The following is an 18,244-nucleotide window of genomic DNA, read 5'->3' as shown; positions in this document are numbered from 1 at the left end:
TATATTTATACAAGGACTATACCACCAAGGAATAATCTGGGTGTGAAAACAGAATCATACAATCCCTTCCCTCAACCTTGAGAAGGAGAAATATGAAATAAACAAGATGAATCTTTCTTCAAAAATATATTTTAATTGAAGAGAAACTATAGAGCAATCACTTGGAACTTTTGTTTACCCAGGTACAATTCAGTAAAGTGTGTTTCCAGAATATTCGAAACACCTAATGGATGGAATGGCTCATTAGTGGTTCTGAATGGACTAAAATCAGAAGTCCCTTCAGACTGCTTTCGATTATATTCTGTTCTTTCTCATAAGGTTTCACCCTGACTTTATCTTCTAACTCCCAAGAGCCATAAGGTAAAGCTGTCAGATATACATAGCACACACTTTAAAAGTATAAATCTTAGCCTCTGTATTTGCATAGAATGCAAAATTTGTGAAACTTGTGTCAGATCATTATATGAAGCCATAAAGCAAAGATAATGTAGGATATGATGGTAGAGAAACTGATTCTGTTGTCAACCACTAAAGATGAACTTCAGTGAAATCTCTAGACTTTTTTTCTTTTTTCCACTTAGCGATGAGTTCTTTGTTTCACTCTCGATATTAATTTAGAGCATATTCTGGTATTAGAGTATATTCAGCTTACACTGTTTGCTTTCCTTATGTAAAGGATTCATAAAATTCTTCCAACAGTTTTTGAACCTAAACACAGACAGCTGGTCTCTCCTCATCATTTGAGTGGGAAGAAGTGGAATGAGTGGGTGGGTTTGATTCCCGGCTTGCCCTTTACCTGTTTAGCGATCTTGGATGAGATTTTTTACCTCTAAACTTCAGTGTTCAAATCTGTAACATGCTTATGATGATACTTACTTTCAGGCAGTTATAAGGATTCAATATGAAAACATGTTTGTAAAGCAACTAGACATTTAATAGTAGAAATTCAATAAATGGTAGATATTATCATGCTTTAATATCATTATGAGACTCCACTTAAAACAAGCTACTATTCTTCCTCTTTACTAGAACCACTTTCAGGGTTTTACTGAAAAGAAGTTAATATCCGGCAGGATGCATTTCCCAGAGCAGTCGATTCTTTCTTCAAACTTTTCTTCGGAAAACTGTTTTTGGATAACGTCAGCAGGACTGATAGCTTTTATAAACCCATCCCTGAAGAAAAATCAAGAAATAGTTACTAAAGTTTGAGGGTAATACTGTGAGAAATCTTACTAATGATTTAAAATGTCATTGACATCTTTTGGTGTCATCAACAATTATATTTTCTTCTGGAAATTGTCTTTGGAAAAGTGATCCTAGCCACGTGCAGGGCAAAAAGTCAAATCATGTGTATCAGAATGCTAGTTGTTCCCCGAAACCATTGTTCCCATTTCCCACAGTGCTAGATTCCCAAATTTTTTGCTGGACACATGACCGCCCAGAATAAACTACATTTCCGAGGTGACTCTTTGCCAGGTGTGCCCATGTGACTATGTTCAAGCCAATAGGATTGTGTTCCTATTTCCTACTGGCTGGAATGTAGACACCATAAGGAGGGATGGAGCAGCCATCTTGAATGACAGAGTGACTGGAGAAGGAGGGTTGTGCACAGCAGAGCAAGACAGTAGGGGCCAGGCTCCTCAGGACTCCACAGAGTATGGCCATCGACTAGCCCTGGAATGCTACCTCTGTTCAATTCCGTTAACTGATTTTAATAAAATTTGATAATAACACTGGGAATGTTTTAATCCCTTTGTTTTGTTTTAAACGAGCGCGCGCGCGCGCGCGCACACACACACACACACACACACACACACAGAGTCCTTAAAAGTTGGGTCACCAGCTGTTTACACAACCCTAAGCAGCCTCAGATAAGGGGTGAAACTGATTAATCTTGTGCCATGCGGCTCTCCAATTCAAATCCGCATCCAACACCCACTCCCACTCCAAGCCCACCCTCCCATAATTGGGCTGTTGTTTTATTCACGTCTAGCAAGGATCTCAGAAGTTTAAATGAAAATAATCGAAAATGTCCCCTTTTTCTGGTGGCCGAATCTTAATTTCCTATCACCCCAAACCATCTAAACGTTTTATGTGGCCCTAAAGCTTTAGTGGGTCGGAGAGGTACTCTTTAAAAATTCAGGTATCATAACTCCACCCACGGAGATGCTTTGTCAACAGATCTGAGGATAGAGGGCATGTGTTGGGGTGGGTAGGGGCAGAAATCTATTTATAAAAAAGATCTCAGGCCATCTCAAGGCAGACGGTCCCCTGGCACCTCAAGAAGCATTGGAGAGATCCCCCACCCCTTTTGATTGTTGGACAATGATATTTAATCAGCAGAAGCGGGATCGTGATGCGTCGCAGTGGCATGTGCACTGTGAGTGCGTTTTTCCACCGAATGACAGACAACCCAAAGCCGTCAAACACGTTAACATTAGGAGCCTCAAAGGTAGGCCTGCCAATGTCTTCCTGGGTGCGGGAAAGCTTTTACTCGATTTCCCTGCACAGCGCCCAAGTTAGAGCTCCAAGCCGAGGCTCGGCGGATTGGTCCCCCGCAGCCCCACCGTGCGCGCGGCCACTTACGTGCCCACCGCCAGGAAGCGCCCGCCGCGGGCGCACATGAGCACCCCTCGCCGCGCGTCCTCCAGCAGGCGGCGGCGGTCGCCCGCCACGTCGCCGCGCGCCGCGAGTCACGAGATGGTCACCCGGCTGGGGCCGCGGGCGGGACTGCGGAGGAGGGTGCAGGCCCACCGGTGGCGCCGCCCCGGGGCGGGGAGGGTGGAGCAGGGGCGGGCGCCCGCAGCCGCTACCCTTCCAAACCTGGGAGGACTGCGCGCCTCCCCGCGACCACGGCAATGACAATAACAGTACCAAGGACGAGAACGTCGATTAGTAATCGATGTTATAATGAATCCCCTCTTTTTAGGTCTCCTTGTCACATGTTGGGTAAATGTGGTAGAGCTTATTGTCCTTACTTTACAGATAAGGAAACTGCAGCTCGGCCACCGGGAGAGATAAAGGTGGGCTGCGGAAGGAGGTCACCCGGGGCGAGGGCACCTGGAGGGGGCAGAGTGCGGGAATCCGAGACAGAGCCCCGGGAGCGGACAGCGTGAGGAAAACCTCTGTCCTGGGGGCTGGGCGGCAGTGTGGACGCGGAGGGCCGCCTGCAGAAGGAACCTGGAGGTAGAGAGGAGGGGGATGCGGTGGCGGAGTCGCTATCGGGTCCGCGCGGCCTCCGCGTACGGTGGCGGGTGCCGGGCACTTTTCGGTTGGCCAGCTCCGCTCTGAGATGCTCTACCAGACGATCCCCGAGATGACGGGCGACCGTGGCGGGGGAGGATAGAGCCGAGACTAGAGAATCGATTGGCGCCTCCGCCCATCTTCCCCTAACGCCTTTCCTAAAGGATTGGATGAAACCCCTCCAGGATCCAAACTCGAGGTAAAACTGGTTTGAGCTCCGGGTCCTCCACGCCCTTAACTCTATGTGGTGAGGCCTCCCCTCAATTTGCATCCAAGGTTGGAGACAGAATCAAGTTTGTTTAATAAAGAAGATGGTCTGTAATTCTCACCTACATCTCCTCCCGCCTAACATTTGCTGTGAAAACACCGGCAGGCCCCGGGTTTTGTTTGGAGTTTCTTAATTGTTTTTATTTTGTTTATATACTTTTAGCAAAAGCGTTGTGTTGGTCCTGTGGAACATAGAGAGGGAGGAAGGGCACTTTCCCTGCCCAGCACAGACTGCAATCAAAAGGAAGACACTTTATGGCTACGAATAACATACCGTAAAAGCAGGCCGAGGCCTGTAAAACGGTAAAATATAAAAGTAAGTCAATTTGGTGCCATTTAAAAGCCATTTAAAAACAACAGACAGCAAAAACTCCTGTAGATAAACACGGTAAATAAGAATATTCTTTGGCTTCACATTGTGGCCATAAAAGAGAGAGACCAGCCAGGTAGGAAAGAGAGAGGAAAGAAAAATTGGAAAAGAATTCAATAAACAATGTAAGTAAAAGAGATTCAAAAGGAAAAAAAATTCATCGATTATTCACAGCTCAGACACACAATCACAAACAGATGTGTCTGTGTCTATACATGGTTTTAAAAAGAAAGGTATAATATATAGAGAGAAATAGTATAGAGAGATGTGGAAATAGTGGAAAATAGAAACACGAAGTCACTAGAGAAATATTAAAAGTTTATATTTTGAAATTTCTGCTAAAGTCTTGAATTTGTTACATTTTGCAAAGTTATAAGTATATTTGCAGATTTATGCAATTACAAAGGATAGTGTGAAATTATAGGCAAATAGAAGGCTTCGGGGTTCAATAAACTTGCCTTAATCCCATTTCTGTTACTTATGAGCTATTTGACTTAGGAAATTAATTTCCCTGAGCCTCAGTTTTCTCATCCATATTGTCGAGATAATTATTTCTACTTTATGGACTTATTTGAGCTTTAAATAAGATGAAATGTAGAACACTTAGCTCAGTGCTTAGTTCTAAATAAGTCATAGCTATTATTATTATTATTACAACTGTTGGTTTATTCCTGCTTTTTAACTTGGTTAACTAAGTTAAAGATTAGATTTCAGCTACTAGTACTAGGTCTCCTCCAGACCTTACAGAATGTACCATGTCCTTAAAGCTTGCAGGTTCTCAGGAAGTTTAAAAATAATTGTCCTTTTTTTGAAATGGGGATCTGTGGGTGAACTGAGTGCATTTGATGACAGTCCAGATAAACAATATTGCCTGAAAAGCCCTTGCAAACAAGAGGTTTGTAGAAGCAAGAAGGATGAGAGTGAACTTCTGTTCTCCCTGGTCACTGTTAAATAATTTTGGAGGAGGGAGGATAACACATTTTTCCTTAGTAATAACCAACATCCCTATAGCGCTTACTCTTCACATCATATGACTCACATTGGCTGACTCCTTTTCCCCTACTCTTCCTTCAACTTGACCTCCAGTTATTTTTTTCAGTTTGCAAAAGGGCAGTCAGAAATGTCAACAGAAAAGTCCACACAAAACAGGTAGCTTGACGCCAGTGAGGCCTTAAAGGTCAAACTAAAGGTAATTTCCTCATCGCTGTGCTCTGCTTCTGACCTAATTTAAAAAGGCAGTCACTGGCAGGCCAGGGACATAGCGGTTCCTGGCTCCGGGGTAAACAAAAAATTGCTACTCTGGTCTCTACACACCATCCAAGGACACAGTTCACAGCCCTTTCTCCTAGTATTTGTCCAAGTGGGTGGGAAGGAGGTGGGGAAAAAATTGAAAGGCATTGGGTCTGAGACAATCAGTCTAAATCCTCATTTGCCTATGGGAGAAAAACAAAGCTCTTTATTTGGTATTGAGAAACTCTGGAAATAAATCCATTTTTATTGAGTATATAAAGTTGTTGAGAAAATCAAACACAAACCGCTCCAAATAATATCTAGTAGATATTGTAATTGTTAATTCTATTTAGAGTTGGTCTAGGACTTTAGTTTTGGGCATTATAAAACCCTATTCCTCTTTCCCCACTTCCACAAAGCTTGGAATGTTAAGAATCTGCATTAAGGTGGGTCAAGTTTTCCAAATTTGCACTGACATTGCTGGTAGATTCCTCTAAATTACTCAGTTTCAAGAACTTTAATTCAGGGTTTCTTATGAAAGCTAGTTGTCAGTTATCTTTCTTATTCTTTTCAAATGCTGGTAGTTATTCATAAGACAGTGGACTAGAAAGAGGACAGATATGGATGTCTACTTTGAAGAAAGTCCAAGTAATCATCTCCCTATCAGCCTACTGTGGGTAGGCACTTGGCATATATTATCTGTTAGAAAATTGCAACAAGCCTGTAAGAAAGGTATAATTATTATTATCCATACTTTGTAGAAGAATCTAAGGTGAACTGAGTTTAATTGGACAGGCCTAAAAGAGAGAGCTGATAAAAGTCAGAGTCAGGATTCAAACCTGCCTGCCCCAAGGGTCCTTCCACAGTGCCTTCATGCTGCCCCTGTGATGATACGGATCAAAGGACCTGACACAGTGGCCACATATAATTGCATAATGTTAGAGGAATGCAAGAATTCAATAAATCAACCAGCATGGTGTTCACTTGGAAGAACAGTATATTTTATGCCCATGCTCCCTAGATGTCTAATAGATATCTCAAATTTAACATGTTCCAAACTGAAGCTTTGATCTTCCCAACCACCTCTTCCTCCATAGCCTTCTCTGTCTCTATTGATGGCTACTCCATCCTTTCTTTCCTGGGCTCTTTGTCTCACACCCCACATTCAAACTATCAGCCAGTTCTGTAAGTCTACTTTCCAAATATATCTAGAATCTGTCTACCTCTCACCGTTTCTACCACTATATCAAGACCTCATTATTTCTTGCCTCCCAATAGCTGCAGTCTTCCAACAGGTCTCCCTATTTGACCCTCATCTCTCTCGATAGTCTCTCCTCAGCTCAGCAGTCAGAATGATTCATTTTGTGATTCCCATTCCATTGAGCAAATGTCCTACAGGGCCCTTGTTATCTCTGACCTCATCTGTCATTCTCCCCTTGGTTCCTTGTGCTTAAGTGCCGCTAGTGTACTTGCTGTTCCTCAAACACAGCAGGTACCTCCCCTCATTAGAATGCATTCTCCATGGTTATACTTGGATGGCACTTACTATGTACCTGAGGCTGTCCAAAGGGCGGGCCATATGTTAACTCATCTAACAATCCTGCAAAGTAAGTGCTACTCTTAACCGCTCTTTTGAAAGATGGAGAAGTTGAAGTATGAGGATTAGGGAGCATAATGGGAGTCCATGCTCTTTATCATTAGCCTATGCCATGTCTAAAAATGATGGCTTGCATCATTTTAAAACTCTGATTTTTCTGAGCTCTTTATCTTTTTCACTTGTTGGAAGTTGGATTTGAACACGTAGTTTAGATGTGAATTTGCAAGGCACTTGCTATGGATTCCGGCAACATTTTCCTTCTCTTGTAGTACAGAGCCTTTGTTTAGCCATCATGCTATTTTTATTTTTCATAACGAAGACATTCACCAGCTTTGACTTATTTTTTTTCTGGTTGGCACATCATATTGGTTTAGTTCAGAGAACTTTACAATCCCTTTCAAAGAATAGCTGGTTCTTGTCTTCTCTATGTTCTCCAGCCCTTCACTAATCGATAGGGGGGTTAATACACATGTAAGTACAGAAGTATAACAACTTCTAGAGACTATTCATCCCATTTACACGTTCTGTGAATTACTGGAGAGAGAGAAAAGAGCAGATATCTGCTATTATCAGTTAGCATAGAGGAATGGGAACTTTTCTGTTGAATGAAAAAGTGCCAGAAGCCATGGATAAAGATGTTTATTGCGGATAGACTTTGAGGATAAAGGGAATGGGAGTGGGGATTGGGGCAGGGACTGAATTCAGACAGACAGAAGGATTGAAGGAGTGGAAGTATGACAAGAAAGCAATGGGCAGAATTTTAGGGGTGGGGATAAGGGCAAAGTGGAAATCTAAGAAAATCCCCTACAAATCTTTACATACCAACCCAACAGATTGTCATCAATTTTTCACCAACCCTTCTTTCTTTCATGTCAGAATGAATCTAATGCTTGTGAAAAAATCTCCAGAAATGTGAAAAAGTATATTAATGTTATACGTTTTCATTAATTTTTTCTCCTTTATAAGTTTTAACATTTTTTTTCTCTTTTTCATCTTTATAATCACTAGAAGTAAAATCACATACTAATTAGTAAATATTAGCACATAATAGCTCCCACTTACAGAGTTCCATCTCTATGCTAGGGACCCTGCTTGGCTGTTTACACATATTGCCTCCCTGAATCCTCATGAAAGCCTTGAGAAGTAGGACTGTTATTCCCATTTTATGGAATAGGAACCTGAGGCTCAGAGATGCTAAGCAATTAAAATGTAGGCTCCATGAAGACAATCATTTTTTGTCCTTTTTGTGTGTATGTCTTATTTTTTAATTGGCTGTCTCCAGCAGTTAGAACAGGGCCTGGCGCAGAGTATGTACTTAATAAATATTTTTTGAATGTTAAATGAACTTGTTCACACATCTGCAAATGACACACCAACAGGCTTGTCCATTCCAATCAACCTCTGTGTTCTTAATCACCTGCTACAGTGCTTCTGGGACACATGGCTCTTTGAGGTTCTGAGAGATAAATTTAAGTGGGCAGCCCAAAATAGGATGTTTTGTCCCATTGTTCCTGTGGTAGGCACACCTTTTTATATAAACTCCTGGATATCTTTTTCTCCACAAATGAAAATACCGTTATTATTTTCATTGTAAAAATTATACAAGCTCATTGAGAAATTTGAGTGATACAAAAAAAGTATAAAAATTTAAGACAAGGATTGGAGTGAGGCAAGTGAGGCACTTGCTCTGCATGCATAATTTAAGAGGGAAGCAAAAACTCAGTAATCAAAATAAAATTTTAATTCACTGTTTGAAAAAATAAAAATTAATGCAAAAAATCCATGATGAACAAAACATCAAAATTTTAAACAAAGACAAGATCTGTGAGCTGGGACAAGGGTGTGGCAAGTGACACACTCTCAGGGTCACATAAATGCAAAGTCGAATCCTGTCTATATTTAAAATTTTGATATTTAATTTTTTCCTGCAGCAATTTTGAAATTTTTTTAAATTGCATTAACATGTTATTTATGTTGATAACTGAGTTTTTCGGGGCACTTTCTTAAATTTTGCAGCTAACATGAGTGCCTCACTCACCTAACCCTAATCCCAGCCCTGATAAAAACGAAAGAAAATGTTTTCACGGGCCACATGGCAATCCATTTTGGGGTATATCATAGTCATTTAGTGAGCTCTCTATTAAATAATACAACAAACATTGTACGTATATTTTTGCCCATTGTTCTGATTATTTTCTTGGCATGAGTTCCTAGGAGTGGAATTGCTGGGTCAAAGACTTTGTGTGCACGGTGCTTTTTTAAGCAGAAAAGCCTCTTTGGGAGTCACTGGTAGTTAAATCTAGTGGCCTTACGTAATTTTTACAGAAAAAAAATTAATGTATTTTCTATTTTTTGGACAGGGTCAGGAGACAAAATGTCATCACATTTTTTGCCGATGTCACTGACTTCTGAAGGTAAAAAAGAAAGAAATCAATGAGCTCTTGCTTTGTGCTGGGCATGGTTAGTCTCGGTAGCAGATGGGGAGAGTAAGAAAAGGGGAAATGCTATACACATGGTCTCTCCATGTAAAGAGCTTATAAACTACCTGCTGAGAAGGTGCTCTTCCACTTTTAACTCTCAAAAGAAAAATCTTCAAATTAGAAGGGCATTATTTCGTCATATCTAGCTGGACTAGTAGAGTCTTTCGTGACATAAAACAATTAACTCAGTGGTTTGTCATAAATGATGTGAATAACCATCGAAATCTGCTCTCTCCTTTTCTTCATGACCCTTTCTCTCCTTATGCTCCCACTCCTTTACGAGTATACAAGGAATTAGTATTTATCAGTGTACAAGAATCACTCTTTTTTTCACTTAAAAAATTTGACAAAGATTTAAAAATTGGGCAACACCAAGAGTTTGTTATGAGTAACAGGCGCTCCATAGGAATTCTCTTAGAAGGAAATGTGGCCCTATCTGTATTTAGAATTCAACAGTTTGGCTGCAACTGACAAAAAATATAAAACAACAGTGGCTTAAACATGACAGAAGTTTTATTTCTCTCTTAGGTAACAGTCTGGACATAAGCATTCCAGGGCCCATACGGAGGCTCTCTTTATGGGCCCTGGCTTCTTTTCGCTTCTTTCTGGCCTATGTTCTTGATCCAAGGTGGCCGCTTCTGCACCAATGATCACTCTCATATCCTGCCAGCAAGGAGGAGAAAAGGGGAGAGGAGGAGCATGCCACTCCCTTTTGGGACACTTCCTAGAAATTGCACTCACCACTTCCGCTGACATGTCCTTGTCCAGAACTTAGACATATGGCTATATCCAGCTCCAAAGGAGGTTAAAAAATATAGTCTTTACTCTGGGTGCCCATGCGCCAAGCTAGAATTTAGGGCTCTATTCCTGTAGAAGAAGGAAGAATGAGTACTGGGGGACCAGCAAATTTTAAAAAAGCATTTAGATAGGGTGTTGGGAAAATTTCCCAACATATACTGGAACCAACCACCAAAAGAAGACAGGCCAAGGGATCAAAGAAAAAAGCTAACAACTCCGGAATTAAACAGAGTTTATTAAGGAAACTTATAGACAAACAAAAGAGAGTCTTGAGCTTCAGCAAAAAGGTGGAACTTCACACCCAAAAAGAGATGGGTCTTGATATGTATAGCCTCCAGGAACACAGATGGCTTGTGTGCTTGTTAAGAGCTGTATATCCCAAAGCATTAAACAACTTAATGTGCCTACTTATTATCTATGTAAGAACATTCCTTTCAGGTGGTGCAAGCCCGCCCCTCCCATGGTGAACTGTCAGTCACTAAGAGTAACTTGCTTCTTAAGATGGCTTTGGTCACGTCAATCACCAGAAATCATTTTGTTCAACATAGGCCACACTGACAATTTTTTCTACAGATATGTTTGCACAAGTGATTAAAGATGTGTACAAGAATATTCACCGCAGCATGGTTTATAACAGGGAAAGACTGGGACCAACCATAATGTCCACTGATATGGGATTGGTTATATAAAGTATGACACATCCAAGGAATGGGATACAAGATAGACATTTTATTTATTTATTTGTTTTTGGTGAGGTAAATAAATGCTGATGTCAAAAGAACTCCTAAGTATATTGTTAACTGAAAAAAAAAACAAGAATTGGAACTGTACTGAATGATCTCTTTCTATTAAAGGATTTATATTACTTTGTCAAGATCCATGAGGCATCTAAGCTAAGCTACTGCTATAAACATTCATGTACAAGTCTTTGTGTAGACAAATGTTTTTATTTCTCTTGGGTATATACCTAGGAGTGGAATGGCTCTATGTTCTACTTTTCGAGGAACTGCCGGACTGTTTTCCAAAGTGGCTACACCATTTTGCGTTCCCACCAGCAGTGTATGAGGGTTCAATTCTTCCACATCCTTGCCATACTTCTTATTATCTTAGACTTTATTTTAAGACCCTCTGGTCTAGACTGAGGATCTCCCTAAGGATTTTGGCTGTGGCTATTGCGGCAGAAATGGTGGTGTCAGGATAACAGTGGGTGTATTTGTGGTGATGGAAAGAATCAACATGTTAATATCTCAAAATGCTGAGATATTAAGTCAACATGTTAATATCCCACTATGCTGTAATAGGCCCCCTCATCTATTTTTGCACCAAATATAGACTCATTCTCCATGAATCACTAAGCACTGTGCTCAGTGCCATGAGGAACAGACAGATGACCCTGTGGCTCCTGTCCTCTAGATCCAGGTCCCACATCCCCACCTCCGTTTGGGAGGCAGGGCTGATTACATCCTTCTCCTCAAAGACTGACACATCCTACTTACTGTACCCTGGCTGGTGGGAGCCTTGTCATCTGGTCAAAAGAGGAGGGATGATAGAGTTTTTCCTTCTTTTTTTTCTTAACAGATAAAGTAAAAGATGACTCAATCAAAAAGGAGAGGCCATATAAGATCTTTTTCAAAGATCTCTTTCTTTTTAAAGAAAATGAAATGGCAGCAAAGAAAAAGGTAAGGTTTTATTAAAATCCCAATCCCAATTCATGTTAGAAACATCTTCTTATCTGTCACTTTTGTGAACTTTGCTGAGTTAAGACATAGAGTCAGATGTCGATGTATGTGCTACACACTGTGCTAGGGACGGCGTAGACACCCACGACAAAACAGCGACAAGCCTGTGGCAGGGACCTAATGATCACCCCCTACTGGGGGAAGACAGACACACCACTACGATCCACTGTGACATGTACGGCATATCCTTACTTCATTGATTCTAACACCCACATGTTTCTGTATTTTCTCATTTCTGAAATTGAGATCCAGCTTATATAAATGGCAGTACATCAAATAATAGTGCATCTTACAATCAATAGCATCTTAGAGTTGTGCAATATAGTAATAGAGGCATACAAAGGAAATCTAGAGAAAGTGAGAAGAGGGAGAAGAGGGTAGTTTGTGTGTGTGTGTGTGTGTGTGTGTGTGTGTGTGTGTGTGTGTGCGCGCACGCGCACAGACTCCACTGAGGCAATAATAGGAGCAGAATTAATCAAAATTTGCTAGGCAGAGACACATAAGAGACTGTATGTGTGTGTGCTAGGAGGGCAGTTGGGGAAGAAAGAAGAAATAATAGTGGAGCAGGGGGTGTCATTTTAGATTATTGGGTATGAAGCTGAATCAGCAATGAGGCAAGGCTAACTTTCCAGCTGTGCCTTATATTGCATTCCGTTACTATTTACATGGCATTGTTCCGATTTCATGAAGTTTGCTTTCCTTATTCCTAGAAGTAACGGTTGATTACAATATTTTTTTGAAAGAATCGGGAAAATAGCCAGAAATCTTCAGTAACTGAGTCAGCTGTAGGGTGATGGTTTTACAGGTGTGTTTTATGGTTTGATTGAAAGTTTCCAAAATTAAACTGGGAAAAGGTTCACAAATCAGAAAGCCTATTCTTTTTTTTTTTTTGTCTACTGGGAAGGCCCATTTCTTTCAGGTTTTCAATTCCGCAGAATCATTCCTTTCAAATCAGTGGAATTTGCAAGTTTGCTGCATTTTTGGGCAAGACAGGATTGTGACAATAAAGCCAGAGCAACATTTTCCAGTCTCATATTTGTCATGTACATGTTTAGTAAAGACTGAATGTTTTTACAGTTGTGTTCAGCTTCATATGAGAAGGAACTGAAAATTAAACACAGTTATTCAAAGATAAGAATGTTAGGTTGCTTATTTAATGTATTTAATGACAAAAGGACTTGTTCTAAATGATATTTTCTGTATATGATCACAATTTTAAGGCAACATTACTTCGATGTATTAGAAAAATTTTTAAAACTTTTCCACTTGGACAGGAAAAACATTTGAACCGCAACTTGAAGGTTCACCAAAAGTCTACTTTTTCATCCCGAATGAAGAGTCGTTCACACCTGAGCAAGATAGTATTCTACTCTGACACAGCTGGTGGCTCCTTTGAAAATTTTGGGCTAGATCCCACTCTTGTTCTCAGATTAACAGAAGGTAAATCTAAATAACTGTTTGTTTAAGAACATTGTTTTGAATATTTACTATTAATATCAGATTTGGTGGCTTTTCTGAAGATAAGAAACACAAAGTACGCTGTCTCATAATATGGTGGGGGAGTCTTTGTAAATAGGGGTTGTGAGTTGAGAGAAAATCTATTTTCAATAATAAAACACATTTTTCCAAGAAACAGACTGTTACTGATTTTCATGGCTCTAAGGAAGAAAGTCACTGCCAAAATGACACACTATTGAAGGTAATAGCTCAGTTTGAGATGTAGAAATATAGAAATTTTTAAAGAGAATTCTTGATTGTCAGTGCCATACAACTCATATATCCACTCAGGAAGCTCAGAGAATTAAATGTTTGCCTGTGGTTGCAAAAGCATAACCTATTTTAACGACCTATCAAGGTGACATGCTAAAATACTACAAGCCATTAATTATTGCTATGTGAAAGAGGGCAGTCTGGTAATCAAACTGTCATGGGCATCTTCTACTTATCAGATCAAGAAAGTGCCTATGAATGAGAATGACTAACTTCAGAAATCCTTGCCACTCTATTGCTTATGAGATAGATAAGGAGGTATGGTATGGCTTTGCAGATGGCTGTACTTGTCACCATTGCTAGTTAACAGGGGGTTACTGATCTCTTAAGAGTCAAGGACATAGGTAGACTCTTAAAAAGAAAATAGTAAATTTGTTTGGGCTCTGTCAGCAATGGAAATCAGGCTGTCAGTTTCTGCTGATTGCACAGTTCTTTGGACATTTTCATTTGAAATAAAGAAGTCCCTCTCAGACTCTTTCCAACCAAGAGCTGATTTGGGTGAAAACTTCATTCCCCAACCTTGCATTTCCTGCTTGAATTCTGATTAAGGACAAGCCTACATAATAGTCAAACGAGCAAGTGACCCCCCACTTTGGGAGTCTAGGGTATTTTATTTTTGTGTAGGCAGGCAATAGTGGTGAACTACCAGATCACCTTCAAATAAATTACACAGGCAACTGTCACAGACAGATCGATCAGTTAGGCTACATGACAGATGTGCCTTTTGCACCTCCATGCAGCAAGCAGCTTGACTTTGGTTTTGCTCTCAAAGGGCAACACCTCTGGACCACACCTCCAGGGAGTAACGAGGTAGGCAGTCTGGTGTTGAGGAACACCAATGCTTTGGAGGGATGTACAGCTTTATCATATATCATCTCGGTCAGAAGAGCTGCCTGATAGTTGGAAGAGCCAAAATGGGAAACACACTATACAAAGTCTACTTAGAGTTGAAAAATAAAATTGCATCAATGCAGCCAGGCAGTACCATGTTAAAATAGCCTGAAATAGTTAGGATGGCTATCATATTTAGTAAATTGACAGTATAAGATTTTTTTTGGATACTGAAATTAATTTTCAATTCATCTGACCCATCATAAGTGGCCAAATGAAAGCTATAGAAAGCACTTTCTTTTTTCTGTTAAAAAAATTTTTCTTAAATAAAAACGTTTATGTAAATTGAACCTGAATCTAATCAAGTAAATATGGGAGATTAAGGGCCATGTGAAATGACATCACGAGGATGCCATCTGCCAGATTCATTATGTGGGAAATTCTACAGAGAAATCGATCTGGTTTGTTAACCAAATAAAAGGCATGGAAAAGAGGTAGTCTGTGTGGAGAATGTGGGCAGCTGTTATAGATTTTTAAAAAAATAGAATTTAGGAGTCATACCAACCAAAATGATCTTTGTTTAGATTTAAATTTTTTTAATTCTAAAAAGTTCTTTTTGATAACAGCTGGGGAAATTTGCACCCAGCCTTGGTGTTAGGTGATGCTAAAGAATTGTTCATTTTGTTTGGGATGATAGTGATATGATGGCTATGTTTTAAAATGTTTTTATCTTATAGAGTTACACTGGTTATTTGGAAAATATTAATTTATTTTTACTATTTACATTTTTATTAAAATATTTTATTTGCTATTACATTCTGTTGTTTTTTCATGAAGTGAACATTATTGAAATGTAGCCTATATATAATTTTTCCAGAACAAAGAAATGTGCTTGAAAAAATTTTTGGTATTTTCTATTGCTAGATGCTAAGCTGGTCATCATCTTTTCCTTTCCCGCCATAAATTTGGTTAGTGATCCCCAAACATACTTTGCCTAATGACTTCAGTTTTATGTCTAGATTGGACAGAAAGATAGTAACAAGTACCTTATTGGGTTTATTGCTAGGATTAAATAAAATGATGTATTTGAATTGTTTACTAAAGTTCTTGGAATATTATGGACACAAAATAAATGGCAGTTACTCTTATTAGTTTTTAAGTCCAGATATATACTGTATGCAATACTTCAATTACATAGCTTTTATTTTTACATCTTTGAGGGGTAATGAACTAAATCTAAGTCAATTTCAATTTTCTTTAAAGGTTCAGACACAAAAAAGACTGTCCATGAATTTATTGATGACCAGAGAGACAGGTTTCTGCTCGAGGTAGTAAAAATAATTTTTCTCCCATTAGCCAAATAGGAGACTTCTTGCATAGCATTGCCAAATTTTCACCTTGACGTTTTATTTTTCCATTATGTGCTCAGATCTATTGCCCTTCCTATCCTCTCCTAAACTCACTCCAGTCGAGCTTCGGGCCTCATCGTTCTACCAGAACTACTTTGGATGAGGTTACTGAAGACCTTCCTATTGTGAAATTTGAATTGTCATTTCACACTCTTCCTTTTTACTCACCTTTCAGCCGCAGATGGCCCATGTGATCACTTCCTCTTCCTTGAAACCCTTTCATCTGGTTTCCAGGATCCACTCTCTCTTGGTTCTTCCACATAACTGGCTGCTCACTCCTTTATAGTTTTCTTATTCCTCTTCTCCTTGATCTCCAAATGTTGGAATGTCCCAGGGCTCAATCCTTACCCTGTGCTCTGTCTACTCTCCTCCAGGCCTATGGCTTTAAATTCCACTTCCATTTAATTCTCTAGCCCGACCCTCTTTCCTGAACTCTAGACTCACAAGTGCAACTGTAGTTCTTAATATCTCCACTTAGATGCTCAACATCTATCTCTGACTTCACATTTCTAAAACTTTGCCTCTGCTATATTGTCCCCTACCCCTGAAAATCTGCACCTCATGCAGTGCTCCCTATCTCAGTAAATAGCAATTTCATTTTTCCAGTTGCTTAGTCCAAAAATATTGAAGTTATCTTCAACTCCACCTTCTTACAACCCACAGCCAAATAAACTTGCAAATATATTTCTTCTCGATATATCCATAATCACACTACTTTTAATGACTGCCACTGCTGTCACCACAGTGCACATCACCAGTATCTCTTGCATAAGTTGTTGTTAGAACTTCTAAACACTTCTCCTGCTTCCTCTTGTGCTCCCTGTAGTCAGTCTGTTCTCCACACAGCAGTAGGAGTCTCTCCTCACACATGCCCTTCCTCTGCTGAAGACCATTTGTGATTTATCTGGTACCCAGCTCTCTCGCTCTCTGACCTCATTCCCACTGCTCACCCCTTTGCTCCATCTGCTCTAGCCACACTTTGCTGTCCCTGTGACACATCAACCATGCTGTTGCCTCAGGGCCTTTGCACAGCAGGCACTTCCTTCTGGCAGGAACATTCCCCTCTCGGATATCCACATGATTTGCTCTCTCCTCCTAACAGTCTGTTTAATTTTCACCATATTAAAGAGGATTTCCTTGGCTATACATGACAGTAACCCTCACCCTTGCCCACTGGACTCTTTGTTCCCCTCTAGACTCCTCTCTCTAGACTATATACCCCATAAAAGCAATTTTGTTTATTTTGTTCATTGCTGTCTGAACATCACTTAAAACAGTCCTGGCACACAGTAGGCGCTCAATAAATACTTGGTGAATAAAGTAATAAATGAAATATATTTTTGTTATAAATTTGGAGTATCATGGTATTGATTGTCTCATTTATGTGTTTTTAAAATATTTCATGTACATGTTTTTAGTTCATTTGTATGATAATATATGTGGCTTTGTTTTTTTGTAGTTTATTTTCCACACATAGTATTAAAATCTAAGTGGAATCTTATATTCTGTACTAAAAAAATAGAATCTTGGTGTCAGAGTAGGATTTGGGGATCTAAATGAGGCTCTTCAAAGCTAAACACCACCCTTGGGCTGGCTTGGGGACATGCATCACTGACATACAGCATTGGAACCTGATTCTCCCTTGGTTCTACCTATGGGCAGAGTCTTTGTGGCTGCAGACAGCTCAGTTTTCCAATGCTCAGAAACTATTGGTGGGACATTGTGGGTGATACCAGGTGGACCTGCTCTTTGGAAGAATATGTAGCTATTTTTGATTTGTGGGGCACAGTCATGAACTTCTTTAGATATTTAAAATTAGATCAAGTGAGATACACTTGACCAAACGATATTGAGCCTCTTCATGAAAGTGGAGGAGGAGAATTAGTCTCCCTTCTAATTATCCCCCAAATAAAATTCTTTCATGAAATAAAGTCCATAACCCCAAGATTTGGGCATACCACTTTTTTCTAATACAAGTGATAACTTACAAATGATCATTTTCCCCTTTGTTATGAGACTGTTGAAAGGTACTAGAAATGTGGAATAATGTTCTCGATGCACTTTTGTTTTCAATATTCCTAGTATTCTCTGTCAACCAAAAGAAATACAATTACAAAATTTGATAATCACATAGCAACGAGGGAACGGCAACTCTTAAAAGCAGAAACAAAGCTCCAAGAAGATGCAATGGCCTTTGAAGAGTTCCTTCGAGAAAATGACCAGAGATCTGTAGACGCCCTTAAAATGTTCGTTTGTTTTCACTCTGGCAAAAATCGCTTTTTACCTCCTTCTTTCTTCTTTTCAGTTTCTTAGAGCACAACACAAAACAAACTAACAAATCTCTGTTACCTTTCAGTGCAGCACAAGAAACTATAAACAAACTCCAAATGACCGCAGAGCTAAAGAAAGCGAGTATGGAGGTACAGGCAGTGAAAAGGTGAGGCCAGGATCCCTTATCAAGTGCCCATGCCCCATTAAAACTTATTTGTGCCTAGCAAGACCTAAGTGAG

At 39.8% G+C, this 18,244-nt stretch overlaps 2 protein-coding genes across 2 annotated transcripts in view; one reads left to right on the top strand and one right to left on the bottom strand.

The window, feature by feature from the left end:
• Window positions 1–2,690, bottom strand: part of AMDHD1 (amidohydrolase domain containing 1) — a gene marked incomplete at its 5' end in the record, with an annotated part of 13,483 nt that extends 10,793 nt beyond the window's left edge. The window contains 2 exons of the mRNA XM_011365946.2: window positions 1,070–1,173; window positions 2,587–2,690. Of these exons, the coding sequence (XP_011364248.2) occupies window positions 1,070–1,173; window positions 2,587–2,690 (208 nt within the window). The remainder of the gene's footprint in view (window positions 1–1,069; window positions 1,174–2,586) is intronic.
• Window positions 2,691–3,808: 1,118 nt separating this feature from the next.
• CCDC38 (coiled-coil domain containing 38) overlaps window positions 3,809–18,244 on the top strand; it is a 38,088-nt gene continuing 23,652 nt past the window's right edge. Inside the window, exons 1-7 of the mRNA XM_011365945.2 lie at window positions 3,809–3,826; window positions 9,068–9,121; window positions 11,564–11,664; window positions 12,999–13,164; window positions 15,589–15,653; window positions 17,817–17,980; window positions 18,091–18,171. Coding sequence (XP_011364247.1) covers window positions 9,082–9,121; window positions 11,564–11,664; window positions 12,999–13,164; window positions 15,589–15,653; window positions 17,817–17,980; window positions 18,091–18,171 — 617 coding nt within the window. The 5' untranslated portion in view covers window positions 3,809–3,826; window positions 9,068–9,081. The remainder of the gene's footprint in view (window positions 3,827–9,067; window positions 9,122–11,563; window positions 11,665–12,998; window positions 13,165–15,588; window positions 15,654–17,816; window positions 17,981–18,090; window positions 18,172–18,244) is intronic.

The sequence above is a fragment of the Pteropus vampyrus genome, unplaced genomic scaffold, assembly GCF_000151845.1.
Source record: "Pteropus vampyrus isolate Shadow unplaced genomic scaffold, Pvam_2.0 Scaffold116, whole genome shotgun sequence".
NCBI lineage: Eukaryota > Metazoa > Chordata > Mammalia > Chiroptera > Pteropodidae > Pteropus > Pteropus vampyrus.
This window is presented reverse-complemented; position numbering and strand designations above follow the sequence as displayed.